Below are 12,974 nucleotides of genomic sequence, written 5' to 3'. Positions count from 1 at the left end.
AAAAAAACATGCTGAATGCGTTCATGGGCAAATTCTACAACGTTTCATCCTGAAGGAGCTGCTGGAGTAACGTCTCATTTTAATGTCAATGAGATGCAAATAGGGCTAATCTGCATTCAGCAGTCTCGCTGACCGCTGAGGTCAAAGGTTACAGGAATCCTGCCGTGTGTGTGTGTGTGTGTGTGTGTGTGTGTGTGTGGAATTGCATATTTAAAAAAAGCACAGGTCCTTTTTACTGGGAGATCACTGAGAAGCAAACGTAAATGTAAATTAAATAAAAGCCTACAATTATACAACAAAATAAAACAATCACGTTTGAAGACAAGCACGTGAAGTTTCGCGTGCGAGAGAGCGCTCGTATTTTATTTTTCTCTCACACGCTCGCGCGTGCTCGTCTTCGAATCTTCAAATTCTTGATGCAAGACAGAAATTATACGAACACAAACCTGCCAGCGGAGATTTAGGAACAGAAATCATGGAGGTTGTGTGTGTGTGTGTGTGTGTGTATATATACGTATACACATATACTGTATGTGTATATGAGAGAGTGTACAAGTGAGAGCGTTTCCCCCAAATTTAAAAGAAAAATAGAAAAAAAACAGGAAGCAGCTGAAGGCTACAAACTCGTCACCCTGTATCTTCCCCTCGTTGCCGTGATATTCAGATACGCTGTATACAGGACCACATGCAGGCCGTGAACAAACAAGACGACTGGTTCGTGTTAATCCGACATCGCAGTACGTACGGTTGCGAAGAAGCCCAGAGTAATAGACGAATATTATCATAATTATTATTATTAGCTATATAATGTTAAAACATCTCGTTACCGGCAAAGAAAGCCAATCGACCTCAAATCTTTTTTTTCTTTTAAATACACGTTCGAGTAAAAAGTCCACTGCAATGCAAAATGGCGCGACACGTTTTTTTTTTTTGTTGTTTTGTTTTGTTTTTTTAAAGCCATGCTTCTCATCTCATTTTTAACCCTCCTCAAATGTCTACGAGGAAGCTGCACTGCAGGGCGATAAGAGGAAAAAATAAATAAATAAATCAAATCCGAATCGCAAAATCTTTTTAAAAAGTGGTAATTAGGTGGAAAAAAAAAATAAGTCTAACACACACAATCTTGGGCTTATACCAAAGTAGTTGATAGGAAAGTGTTGACGAATTCTCCATTCTGATTGGTGGGAAAGGTTTGGGTTCGGTTTCTGGGTGTTACTGAGGTAAATGATGAGGAGATTTATGTCACAACGTTCTCGGAAGGAGTCTCCAGTGTCGTCGCTTTGTAACGAAGAAGACGAATAAAAAGGTGTGTGATGATTTCGAGTCGTTATAACGAAATAACAGAGAGCAAGAACTTCCAGATGAAATGGAAATGATGAATCGGTGTGGTGATTAATTGTGCATGTTATTTTTTTTTTTCCACCAAATCAGTTACCGGACAATAAGACACGATTTCTAGAGCCCTATATTTTCATCCTAAACAGATTGAATTTAAGGGGGTGTGTCTTATAGTCTGGGAAACACCCCACATCCTTCAAAGCCGTACACGTCTCCCGTCGCTCCCAGACTCTTCCAACGAACCTCCTCCTCCTCCTCACTCTGTTTTTTTTTTTTTTTTTGCCTTAAAACAGTGCAAAATACTTTAAACCTGTGCGATCGGTCTAGCCCTAAATCATCGCCATGTCATGTCACACACACTGTATATACTGCTCTTAAACATACGTTAAAAATAACATATAATACATTACAATAACAATTACAATAGGTTTTATACACAGGGATAATAAACGGCGCTCAGTGAACGAGCGCTGCGGCGCAAAATAAAAACCTGAAGAGGAAATAAAAAGGACACGCGACAACAAAGAGGCCGGGTGCAGCCTGGTGCTTTTATCTGTAACCTCCTCAACACACACACACACACACACACACGCTCCCATTGGGCTGGACAAGAGGACGCGGGCTGTGTGTCTGGCCTTATAGTCTCCAGCGGCCATCTGCCATCCAGAGTCAGGCTGAAGCGTGTGTGTTTGTGTGTGTGTGTGTGTGTGTGTGTGTTTTAGGGAGACAAAAGCAGGCTAAGCCCTCTGCAGTCTGTCTGCTTGACCTCGGCTAGACAGCGCTGATGGGCGACAGCGTGCTCCAGGGACATAATTCGCCGAACAATGACACACACACGCACGCGCGCACACACACACACAGGTCTTGAGAGGGGGATGGAGAGAGGGATGAGGACAGAGAGGAAGGCTGGACGGTTGGCACATGAGCACAAAAGAAGTCGAGGACTGCGTTGCTACCCCTGTGTGTTAGCGTTAAAGTGTCTCTTACTGCCTCTTTGGCTCTTACACACACCTACATGTGTATAATGTGAAAAACATCTGCGTGTGTGTGCGCGCGTGTGTGTGTGTGTGTGTGTGCGTGTGTGCTTATTTCTTGATGAATTAACGCTGCTCATGTTTATGCATGTGGCGTGTTTACTAATGTAACAGCAGTCTGGCTTCATGTCTGAAAGCGGATCATTAACATGCGGCTGTGTAACAAAGAGCTCATACACATTCGCTTAAATCTGCATAGCGTTGACCTTTAACCTCCGACCGCCAGGACATGAGCGAGTCACTATTCTGCCGCCTGGTTACACATCCACCCACCCACCCACCCACCCATCCTTCCAATTACCCTTCTAACCATCCATCCGATTACAAAGTCATCCTTCCATTCATACGCCTCTGTCCGTCCGTCCGTCCGTCCGTCCAGGTATACGTTAATTCATTTATTCATCCATCCACTCATTCTTTCATGTTATTCATCCATCCATCCTTACACTCGATTCATCCATGCAGTTTCCCATTCACCTGTCTTTACATCCATCCGGGTACACACCCGTTCATCCATCTGTCCATCCATCCATCTCTTGGAGCAGACCTTTCCTTCTTGTGTGTGTTAGTTTTATCACACAGTCAGTTTGACTCTTGTAGTACTGAGTGAGAAGGTCCTGAAGAGGGCTCCACCAGGGTGTGTGTGTGTGTGTGTGTGTGTGTGTGTGTGTGTGTGTGTGTGTAGCGGTCATGCAGTGAGTTTCTGGATGGTTCTGTTGTAGTACTGTGTGGTGAGGGCCTCCAGGGGGCTCCACTGATGAGCATGCAGCTCGATGACCTCCATGAGCAGCGAGCGTGTGAGCGGAGACTCGGATGGACTCAGCATCTTATCCCTCACTGCGGCTAACAGCTCCATCATCATCTCTGGCAACTGCTCCTCCAACAGCCGCCCGGCTCTCTGCAGCTGATACACACACACACACACACACACACACACACACACAGAGGGAAGATAGGCATTAGGCCTGACCATGGATAGACAAAGATAGAAAGTGCAGCAGAAGAGTGAGAAAGTAAGAGAGAGAGAGAGAGAGAGAGAGAGAGAGAGAGAGAGAGAGAGAGAGAGAGAGAGAGAGAGAGAGAGAGAGAGAGAGAGAGAGAGAGAGAGAGCAATAAGAGAAAATAGAAAAGAAAAAAAAACTAGAAATTTAGAAAAAATAAAGAAATAAAGGAGTAAAGAAAGGAGGAGATAAAAATCATGTGAAAGAAAAAAAAAAGTGAAAAAAGTGAGAGAGTGAGAAGTGAGAGAGAGATGAGGAGTAGGCATGCTAGAGTGGAGAGGGAGGAAGAAAAAAAAAAAGAAAAAAGGGAATGGGCTACAGGATGAACGGGAAAAGAAAGGGAAAGGATGGGGTGAAAGTTCAGAGGTCATGCCTGCATGACGGATAAGAGCGAGTGCTGAGGCTGAGAGTGCTCGAGTGGAGGAGGAGGCAGGGATGGAGGGGGGGAGAGAGAGAGAGAGAGAGAGAGAGAGAGAGAGAGAGAAGAGAAGCTGGATGAACGAGGGTCAGATGTCAGCACCACAGGAGGAAAAGAAAGCGAGCGTCAGTAACAGACGCCTGTCTAAGAGAAAGACAGAGAGCAGCAGATGTTAGTCCACAAGTGAGAGATGGAAGAGCGAGAGAGCGTGTGTGAGAGAGAGAGAGAGAGAGAGAGAGAGAGAGACAGAAGGAGAGGGAAAGAGAGAAAGCCTCCTGTTAGCCAGACTGTCTGTCTCCTTCTGATCCAGTTTACTGGCTTTCTTTCTCCTGTGAGAAGGAGGGATGTGAAGACGCTCTTCTGTCTGGAGCCACACACACTACACTCACCCACACGCTAATGGCTCATCCTCACTGTCTCCTTTCGGCTGGTGTGTGTGTGTGTGTGTGTGTGTGTGTGTGTGTGTGTGTGTGTGTGTGTGTGTGAGAGGACAAGTGCAGATCTACAGTTATATAATGGCTAATTTGGAGATGAACCTTGGATAAAAGCGTATGTAGACAGATTCATTATCTCTAGCGTGAGACACAGTACCGTGAACGTGTGTGTGTGTGTGTGTGTGTGTGTGTGTGAGGAACGGAACACTTCAGGACATGCTTTCACAGGTAAATAACTCATGACAGGAAGGGGATGAGTCGCTACATGAAGCGTCGTTCTGTCAAGCCGTCAAGATTATATTCCAATAATAATCTGCCATGAGAAGGAGGTGTCACGTTGGTGATGTTGTGGAATGATCCTGAACATTCATCCAGACAGAAAAAAGCTCAAAGCTCAAAACTGGAAGGTCTCAAAGGTAGCTTACACAGGTCTCATACAGTCTCATACAGGTCTCATACAGGTCTCATACAGGTAGCTTACGCAGGTCTCATACAGGTCTCAAAGGTAGCTTACACAGGTCTCATACAGGTCTCATACAGGTAGCTTATGCAGGTCTCATACAGTCTCATACAGGTCTCAAAGGTAGCTTACACAGGTCTCATACAGTCTCATACAGGTCTCAAAGGTAGCTTACACAGGTCTCATACAGGTAGCTTACACAGATCTCATACAGTCTCATACAAGTAGCTTACGCAGGTCTCATACAGTCTCATACAGGTCTCATACAGGTAGCTTACACAGGTCTCATACAGTCTCATACAGTCTAATACAGGTAGCTTACACAGGTCTCATACAGGTCTCATACAGGTAGCTTACACAGGTCTCATACAGTCTCATACAGTCTCATACAGGTAGCTTACACAGGTCTCATACAGTCTCATACAGGTAGCTTACACAGGTCTCATACAGTCTCATACAGTCTCATACAGGTAGCTTACACAGGTCTCATTGTGTCTCATACAGGCAGCTCACACCTTCAGTACTGAAACAATCGAATCCTTTGAGTTTTCTGAATGTGTCTCAGACTGAAAATGAAAGTAATTAAAGACAAAAAAAGAGAAAACCTTGAATTTAACCAAGACTGTTCTTTATTTCTGCATGTACACAAACACAAGACCTCGCAGGCTTCTCATTATTCTCACATATTTACCGAGAGACGGCTAAATTAGATGCTGAGGAGTGGAGCTCGGGTTTGGTTCTCTAAATGAGGAGCTTTTTAGTGAGACGTCACTCATGCCAGCTAATTACTGCTATTCCACATGCTTATAATGCAGCTAAGAGCAGACTGCACAAGGACACTGTCCTCTCCTCTCCTCCATATTCTACTCGCTACTCACCTAGTCCTCTCTTCTTCTTTAATTTTTTTCTTCATGTCTTCTCATCTACTTGTCTCCTATCATTTTCTCCCCTGTTCCCTCCTCTCCTGCCCTCTCTTCTCATCCCCTGCCCTCTCTTCTCATCCCCTGTCCTCTCTTTTCCTCTCCTGCCCTCTCTTCTCATCCCCTGTCCTCTCTTTTCCTCTCCTGCCCTCTCTTCTCATCCCCTGCCCTCTCTTTTCCTCTCCTGTCCTCACTTCTCATCCCCTGCCCTCTCTTCTCATCCCCTGCCCTCTCTTCTCATCCCCTGCCCTCTCTTTTCCTCTCCTGTCCTCACTTCTCATCCCCTGCCCTCTCTTCTCATCCCCTGCCCTCTCTTCTCATCCCCTGCCCTCTCTTTTCCTCTCCTGTCCTCACTTCTCATCCCCTGCCCTCTCTTCTCATCCTCTGCCCTCTCTTCTCATCCCCTGCCCTCTCTTTTCCTCTCCTGTCCTCACTTCTCATCCCCTGCCCTCTCTTCTCATCCCCTGCCCTCTCTTCTCATCCCCTGCCCTCTCTTTTCCTCTCCTGTCCTCACTTCTCATCCCCTGCCCTCACTTCTCATCCCCTGCCCTCTCTTCTCATCCCCTGTCCTCTCTTTTCCTCTCCTGTGCTCTCTTCTCATCCCCTGTCCTCTCTTCTTTTTAATTTCTTGTCTTCTCATCTACTCCTGTCTCCTCTCTTTTCCTCTCCTGTCTTCTCTTCTCTTCTCCCCTCCCCTCCCCTCCCCTCCTACAGAGCCCGGAGTCCTGTGCTTTGGCTTCTACAGTAAATCTAGTGTAAGATGTAATTAGGTGTAATTCTGCAGACTGCTGGAGATGACAGGAAGCTCAACACACCAACTAGTGTGAACTCAAATCTGTACAGAAACTCAACTGCACTGACATCAGCTCCAACACTCACAAGTGCTGTCAATCATTTACTCTCTCTCTCTCTCTCTCTCTCTCTCTCTCTCTCTGAATCCACACTTCTCTCATCTCGCTCTTCTTCTCACTGCTTTTTTCCTTCTACTGTTATTGAATATTTTGCTCTGTTCTGCTTTCTGAATGTGTGTGTGTGTGTGTGTGTGTGAGTGTGTGTGTGATTGTGTGTGTGTGTGAGTGTGTGTGTGTGTGATTCTCCCCACATGTATTTGCACTGATCCTGGCTCAACCTCAGATGCTTCTTTTCTCTCATGCAGAAAAACTGTTATTATTATTATTATTATTATTATTATTATTAATTCTTTGAACTCGCTCACCTCCATCGAGCAGCAAAGCACGGCATCTTCCTTGACCTCCGCCGACTCCAGCAACTAAAAACACACAACAACAGAACAGGAAGGTTTAAAGCAAGTAATAAACATGACTCAAAAACAGACCAGAGAGAGAGAGAGAGAGAGAGAGAGAGAGAGAGAGAGAGTGTGAGAGAGAGAGAGAAAGAGAGAGAGAGAGTGTGAGAGAGTGAGAGAGTGAGAGTGTGTGTGTGAGAGAGAGAGAGAGAGAGAGAGAGTGTGAGAGAGTGAGAGTGTGTGTGTGAGAGAGAGAGAGAGAGAGAGAGAGAGAGAGAGAGTGTGTGTGAGAGAGAGAGAGAGTGTGTGAGAGAGAGAGACCTCAGGTGACCTTTTTTCACGTGTAGTGAAGTACAACACACACACACACACACACACACACGCGCACACACACACAGTATAATAGGATACAGACTGCAGAACTGAGCTCTCATACATAAATGTTTTTTTGTTTTGTAAAATGTTATTTACTTTCTTTTACTTTTAACTTTTCCTCTTTTACTCAAAACCCAGCACAATTTCCAAAATGACATGAAATTATAATTTATTACAAAATAATCTTTTGTAAATTGTTCAAACTTGTCTTATTGATGATTAAAACAGATAAATAATTTAACTGAAAAATAAATAAATCTTTTTTAATTAAGAAATTACGTAAAAGAAAGAAATAGTAAGTAAACAAAATGAAAAAAAAAAAATATCAGATTAAATAAATGTGTATGAATGCAACTTGAACACAGTAATTATTCACTTATTAATTAGATGCAGAAATTATATATTTATTTATTTACTCCTCTCATTATACAATGAACAAATACAAATGTTCTTTTTCTTTAAAGAAGCTTTTAGTAAATAAGTCATTTAAAAGTTTCTGTCCTATGAGGAAGCATTAGAGAAAATCGTGTGTGTGTAGGTGTGTGTGTGGGTGTAAGTGTAAATGTGTGTGTGGGGGGAAGGTGTGTGTGTGCGTGTATGTACATGTGTATGTGTAGATGTGTGTGTGGTGGGGGTTGTGTGTGTGTTTATGTGTAGGTGTGTGTGGATATGTGTGTAGGTGTGTGTGGGGCTGCGTGTGTGTGTGTGTGTATGTGTAGGTGTGTGTGTGTACATGTGTATGTGTACGTGTATGTGTAGGTGTATGTGTACGTGTGTGTGTGTACATGTGTATGTGTACGTGTGTGTACATGTGTATGTGTACGTGTACGTGTGTGTACATGTGTATGTGTACGTGTGTGTACATGTGTATGTGTACGTGTGTATGTATGTGTACGTGCGTGTGTACATGTGTATGTGTACCTGTGTGTGTGTACATGTGTATGTGTGTGTGTGTACATGTGTATGTGTACGTGTGTGTGTATGTGTGTGTGTACATGTGGGAGTATATGTGTGTGTGTGTGTGTGTGTGTAGGTGTGTGTGTACATGTGGGAGTATATATGTGTGTGTGTGTGTGTGTGTGTATACATACACACAACGACTAAGAACTCATTATAAACATCACACACTTAAGACACAACACTGGTAAGACAACAGGACGAGGAAGCAAACAGTCTGCATGAGCATCAAACACAAACTCCCTGCTGACAGAGAAACACAAGATGAGAAGAAAATCGGCTTTTTTCCTTCATCTAGCACTTACTTTCTGCACACACACACACACACACACACACACACAGAACATAGCCACATCAGTAGAATATTTATAGTGTTACTGCATCCTGCTGCTACATCACACACGTTTAATTCCATAAATACTGGAACACATTTCCTCTAATAAAAACTATCACCTAGAACCTATGAAGCAAGGGCAAACCTAAGGACCATGGGGCTTTTGTTAAGAGCGATTTCATCACAAATTCCACCAAAGAGAAGGATATTTAAGCTCAGAAGATGTAGAGCACTGCCAGGAGGTTACGACCTCAACACTCATCAACACAAGGCTGGATGATACGGTGGGGAAAAAAAAATAAATCAATGACCTCATGATATATAGACCCTTCTTCTTCTTCTTCTTCTTCTTTCGGCTTTTCCCTTCAGGGGTCGCCACAGCGAATCATCTCTCTCCACCTATCCCTATCTACTGCATCCTCAACACTTGCACCCACTAGCTTCATATCCTCATTAATTACATCCATATTGTCGCTGTCGGGCGGAAACCTCGTATGTCCAAATTTGGTCAATTTCATATTTTTTCACATATCGATGCTATTGGTCAGTCCCCACGTGGGTCTGTTATTTTTACAAGTTATTAACCAATCTAAAGTCATGAAAATAGCTTGAGCGCAAATCTCATAACTCCATTGGACACTTCAACTGTCCACCTCTTCCTCACTCCGTGGGAGAGCTTCACGGCATATTTCTCCTCAAGAAGAGTCGCAACGAATCAACACGTCTTCTGAGGTAAATGTCTTCAAAACACTGGGCTCAAAGAAAAAAAAATCTTGACCCCCGCTAGTTCTGGTGCTCGTCTGAGGACAGGAATTTAGCGCAAGACAATCCACTGCAACGCAGACTAAACCCTGTGCACTGCAGATAAGGTACGGCGTTTTTTTTTATTTCCTGAAAAGTAACGGTTTTGGAGATACGAGGATTCCGTCTGACAGCAACGATATACCTCCTCTATGGCCTTCCTCTTTGCCTCCTGCCTGGCAGCTCCATATCCAACATTCTCCTACCAATATACTCACTCTCCCTCCTCTGAACATGTCCAAACCATCTTAATCTGGCCTCCTTAACTTTGAAAATTGCCTCAGTTTTTTTTTTTTTTTAGAAATGTTTAAAAAAAAACAAAAAACAACAGCAATAAAAAAAAAGTTAACATTTTTAACACAAATTTAAATCAGCAAATGTAAAAAAAACAACATCTCAACACCACAGAAAATGTGTATGATGTCAGAATATAATTCATCACATGATAACTTAATAACTTAATAGTATTCTATCCTTATTGCCCAGCCATCAACATCAACATCAACATCATCAACAGAACATGTCGAAGGACACAAAGTCAATATGTTATATTTAAAAGCCATCTCCGTCTCTGGATTCGAACGGTGATGACTGACTCGACGAGAGCACGAAACAAAGATTTTATAGAAGAAGACTCGGTGCTGCTCTTTTTTATTCTCTCTATATTTTATCTACAAGAGATGTTTCAGCAGGTAGTGACTGCAGGTTTGCCGGAATTTCTACGTCAATAAATAAATAAATCACTAGCGTCGTTTTATAAAGGGGTGCCAATATTTATGTAGTTATCGTCAGCCAATATTTAATGCACAGGAGCGAACAGCTCGGCCGTGGGAACGAACGCAGCCTCGGTGTTGTGAGGCTCAGAGACTTTGTGACGGCGACGTTTCAGAAACTGCAGCGATAATAAAAAGAAAACATACACGTTAAAAAATAAATACGTAAAACCAAAACTATATCGTTACAAATACAAGTTCGTTTATTACAAATAATAGTAATAACATTTATTATAAATAAGTTTTTAAGGTGACTTATTACGGCTTGTTTTCGTAAAGGGCGCCAAAACTTGTGAAGCCGACTTCAATCCTGTGATGTTTAATAGACGGAAAAAGATCCTCTGGAACAAAGCAGCGAACGCTCGACGTGTGGTGAATTAAATTCCATGATTCATTTTTCTTGCAGAGTGAGAGAGCGAGGTGAGTAATGGTTTCCCACGAGTGTGCTACACAAAAGAATGTGTGTGTGTGTGTGTGTGTGTGTGTGTGTGTGTTTGGTTGAAAGAAGATGACTTTTTTTTGTGTTGTTAGATGAATTTGAGGTTGCAGTGTGTGAGCATGTCATTTGGCTGCCCACCATCGTATTATGCGATAGCTCTTAGCTTCGGGGTAGAGAGGGTAGCTGTGTGTGTGTGTGTGTGTGTGTGTGTGTAACAGTAGATGTCTTACAGAGCAGAGTGCTGGGCAGGAAAAGCACTCGGGTACTGATACAGGCGGCTCTTTGTGAGAGCGGGGGCCTGCTGTGGCCTGGCACTCGCCGACGATCAAAGCCCAGACGACGAGGCCTGTTCAGCATCTCGCAAAAATGTCTGACAGCAGCGGGGAGTTGTTAAAAGGCTCCACGCAAGCCGAGCACGCACTTTATTTCGCACCTCGATCCCGACTTAGCACGAGACTCTGAAACCCGAGCGCCTACGCCTGTTTGTGTTTAGCGCGTTATCGTTTCATCGGGACACAAACGAGATGTGCTCTGGCTTGACGTTTGGCAGTAAACGCTTTCTACAAACACCGCCTTCACCACAGCGCCGGGGTTAAGCGCTCGGCCCGTACCCGAAGTGAACCGCTCTTACATGCAGAGTGTAATTAGCGTGAGGCAAACCAGGCTGCGTGCTAGCTGGTGCTAATGATGTAGCATCTTCCAGCCATGCGAGGTAGCGTCCATCAAAATGTATAATACAAATCTAAGGAGAAAAAGGAAAGACGAGTGTGACGGATTCTGTGTACGGTGGACGTGAAGACACGGTGTCGTCTGTAAGACGACGTTAATGATCAATGCTCAGACCGTACAGAGCCGCGGTTAAGTCCGTAATCGATAAGTCGATAATATAATCTGCAAGTGGAAAGTTCAGGGAGCCACTCGAAAGAGTTGCAGGACGACGTGAAAGCAGCAAGAACAACAGTTACATTCAGATCAATCAAACTAAAAATTCGCAGATTTAAAAAAAATTCGAAAACGTTTGTTTGCGTGTGATTAGTGACTGATTAGTGATTAGTGACGTGACATACGGCTAAGTACAGTGAACCGTACTCAGAATTTGTTCTCTGCGTTTAACCCATCCAAAGTGCACACACACACAGCAGTGAACACACACACACCGTGAACACACACCCGGAGCAGCGGGCAGCCATTTATGCTGCGGCACCCGGGGGGCAGTTGGGGGGGTTCAGTGCGTTGCTCAAGGGCACCTCAGTTGCGGCCGACCCGAGACTCGAACCCACAACCTTACGGTTAGGAGTCAGACTCTCTAACCATTAGGCCACGACTTCCCAAAAAAAACGCGATGATGAATCACCTGTAAAATATCGAGCGTGTGCTGATTTGTATAGAGCGATGACCATGAAACTCCATAACAGAACAAACAGTTTTAAACGCTTATACAAACAAGTGGATATGAAGTGAATATACACACTGGGTTTATATTAACTAATGAAAACCAAAGCGTCCGGAATCTTATTTAGTGTAGATTTACTGTATGCTGGTGAGAGTGTATATGTGCTCCAAATATAAAGAAGAGAAAATATATAGAACATGTGTAGAGCTGTGTGTAGAGCTGTGTGTAGAGCTGTGTGTAGAGAGGTGTGTGTAGAGCTGTGTGTAGAGCTGTGTGGAGCTGTGTGTGGAGCTGTGTGTAGAGCTGTGTGTAGAGCTGTGTGGAGAGGTGTGTGGAGAGCTGTGTGTAGAGCTGTATGGAGAGCTGTGTGTAGAGAGGTGTGTGTAGAGCTGTGTGGAGAGCTGTGTGTGGAGCTGTGTGGAGAGCTGTGTGTGGAGCTGTGTGGAGAGCTGTGTGGAGAGCTGTGTGGAGAGCTGTGTGGAGAGCTGTGTGTGGAGCTGTGTGGAGAGCTGTGTGTGGAGCTGTGTGTGGAGCTGTGTGGAGAGCTGTGTGGAGAGCTGTGTGGAGAGCTGTGTGGAGAGCTGTGTGGAGAGGTGTGTGTAGAGAGGTGTGTGGAGAGCTGTGTGGAGAGGTGTGTGTAGAGAGGTGTGTAGAGCTGTGTGGAGAGGTGTGTGTAGAGCTTTGTGGAGAGCTGTGTGTAGAGCTGTGTGGAGAGGTGTGTGGAGAGCTGTGTGTAGAGCTGTGTGTAGAGCTGTGTGTAGAGCTGTGTGTAGAGCTTTGTGGAGAGCTGTGTGTAGAGCTTTGTGGAGAGCTGTGTGTAGAGCTGTGTGTAGAGCTGTGTGGAGAGCTGTGTGGAGAGCTGTGTGGAGAGCTGTGTGGAGAGCTGTGTGTAGAGGTGTGTGGAGAGGTGTGTGGAGAGCTGTGTGGAGAGGTGTGTGTAGAGCTGTGTGTAGAGCTGTGTGTAGAGCTGTGTGTAGAGCTGTGTGTAGAGCTGTGTGGAGAGCTGTGTGGTCCTAGCTGCTAATCCGGCATGAAATTCATATGAGAGGGG

At 44.4% G+C, this 12,974-nt stretch overlaps 1 protein-coding gene across 2 annotated transcripts in view; it reads right to left on the bottom strand.

The window, feature by feature from the left end:
• Nucleotides 1-2,669: 2,669 nt before the first annotated feature.
• The window catches only part of ctif (CBP80/20-dependent translation initiation factor), a 60,028-nt gene continuing 49,723 nt past the window's right edge, over nt 2,670-12,974 (bottom strand). For both annotated transcript variants that reach the window (XM_060891266.1, XM_060891268.1), the window contains exons 13-14: nt 6,822-6,875; nt 2,670-3,276 (exon numbers count right to left, since the gene is read on the bottom strand). In XM_060891266.1, coding sequence (XP_060747249.1) covers nt 3,061-3,276; nt 6,822-6,875 — 270 coding nt within the window. In that variant the 3' untranslated portion in view covers nt 2,670-3,060. The remainder of the gene's footprint in view (nt 3,277-6,821; nt 6,876-12,974) is intronic.

The sequence above is a fragment of the Tachysurus vachellii genome, chromosome 17 (assembly GCF_030014155.1).
Source record: "Tachysurus vachellii isolate PV-2020 chromosome 17, HZAU_Pvac_v1, whole genome shotgun sequence".
In the NCBI taxonomy this organism is placed as follows: domain Eukaryota; kingdom Metazoa; phylum Chordata; class Actinopteri; order Siluriformes; family Bagridae; genus Tachysurus; species Tachysurus vachellii.
This window is presented reverse-complemented; position numbering and strand designations above follow the sequence as displayed.